This window comes from Emiliania huxleyi (assembly GCF_000372725.1).
Source record: "Emiliania huxleyi CCMP1516 unplaced genomic scaffold EMIHUscaffold_265, whole genome shotgun sequence".
Classification (NCBI taxonomy): domain Eukaryota; phylum Haptophyta; order Isochrysidales; family Noelaerhabdaceae; genus Emiliania; species Emiliania huxleyi.
In genome coordinates this window covers 89,963-91,357 of record NW_005200049.1, presented here as the reverse complement: position 1 = coordinate 91,357, position 1,395 = coordinate 89,963, and the positions used below count along the sequence as shown (strand labels likewise).

General features: G+C 62.4%; 2 protein-coding genes across 2 annotated transcripts in view; one reads left to right on the top strand and one right to left on the bottom strand.

Moving 5' to 3' along the window:
- Positions 1 to 416, top strand: part of EMIHUDRAFT_238310 (hypothetical protein) — a gene marked incomplete at both ends in the record, with an annotated part of 5,459 nt that extends 5,043 nt beyond the window's left edge. The window contains one exon of the mRNA XM_005777177.1: positions 188 to 416. Within this exon, the coding sequence (XP_005777234.1) occupies positions 188 to 416 (229 nt within the window). The remainder of the gene's footprint in view (positions 1 to 187) is intronic.
- Positions 417 to 1,181: 765 nt separating this feature from the next.
- Positions 1,182 to 1,395, bottom strand: part of EMIHUDRAFT_238309 (hypothetical protein) — a gene marked incomplete at both ends in the record, with an annotated part of 1,237 nt that continues 1,023 nt past the window's right edge. The window contains one exon of the mRNA XM_005777176.1: positions 1,182 to 1,271. Coding sequence (XP_005777233.1) covers positions 1,182 to 1,271 — 90 coding nt within the window. The remainder of the gene's footprint in view (positions 1,272 to 1,395) is intronic.

The window sequence follows — 1,395 nt, the reverse complement described above, 5'->3', positions numbered from 1 at the left end:
CTCACGCCCATGGTCTCACAGTGTGCCGGCAGTCGCCGAGCAGTGTCGCTCACACAAGCCGCAGCACAAGTGACTGAGGGCCAGTGAGGGCGAGCCCATCGCTGTCACAGCTGCGGCAGCCGCACAGTAGGCTGTGTCAACTGTGCAGAGTGTGTGAACAGCAGAGGAGCTGCTCTCCAAGCTTCAGGCGCAAAGAGCTGCATGCCAACGAAAGCGCTGTCGAGGTTCGCCGAGCGCGGCGCAGGTTGGAGGACACCGTCACCGACGAGCGCGTTGGACTTTTCACTCCGGACAAAGACGGCGACACGCACACGAGCTGCGGCCGTGTCGCCGTCATAGCGGCGAGGCGCGGAACCGTCTGTGGCGAAGTGGGTCGCGTCCTCCGATTTCCTCAACTCACGGTCCGCTCCCTCTAAGGTAAGGTAAACTTCTCCACACACACGAGGTGGTGGGGCAAGGGGGGGCAACCCTCGCGTCTCCACGTCTAACGACAGGAGCCCCACGGCCCATTCAAAGTGCAAGGCCCGGTGCGCGTGGGTGAGCGGTGTGTGTGTGTGTGTGTGTGTGTGTGTGTGTGTGTGTGTGTGTGTGTGTGTGTGTGTGTGTGTGTGTGTGTGTGTGTGTGTGTGTGTGTGTGTGTGTCACGTCACTGCATCCTCTGCTGGTTCCTCCCGTCGCCTCTTCTTTGTTCGAATGTTTTTCAATCCATCCTTCACGAAGCCCTCCCATGTAGCTAGCGTTCTTTGCGAATGTCTCGAGATGGCCAGCAGGCGCTGTCTGTTCGCGGCCTGTGCGGGCCGCTCGTCCTCCTCGCCCTTCTTTCGTCCTCCCGTCCCTCCCCTCCACCATGGCCTCCTCGGCACTTCTTTCTCCATCCGCCTTGCCCTGCCTTTTCGTATTGTGCCGTTCGCCCTCCATTCGGTGACCTCCATGGCTGTCCGGCTCCTTTTGGGTGGCGCTCTCGATACCGTTGCGTCAACCTCGACGTCGCTGTCGCCCTCCCCGTCCCCGCCGTCGCCCGTGCCTCGGTTCGCGTCATTGGTAGCGTTTCCGTTGCCTCCTCGTGCTCCGCCGTCGCGGCGCGGAAGACCGACGGGTGCGGGGGGAGCTTCGTCGACGGGTGCGGGGGGGTAGCGTCCCGCGGGGGGAGCTTCGTCGACGGGTGCGGGATCGCGGCGCAGTCAGTGCCGTGGCGATGCCTCCGGCTGTTTGCGGCGGGCGGCTTTGCTGCTCGCGGCGATGGCGAAAAACTCGTCTCGCTGCACAGTCTCCTTGAGCCGTAGATACATACACACTCGCACAACATGCCGGCTAAACGGCAAAGCCGTATATAGAGTATAGTAGGTTTCTCGGTTCTCGCCTCAACACAAGTCGCGACCGGACACCCTGTGCCCA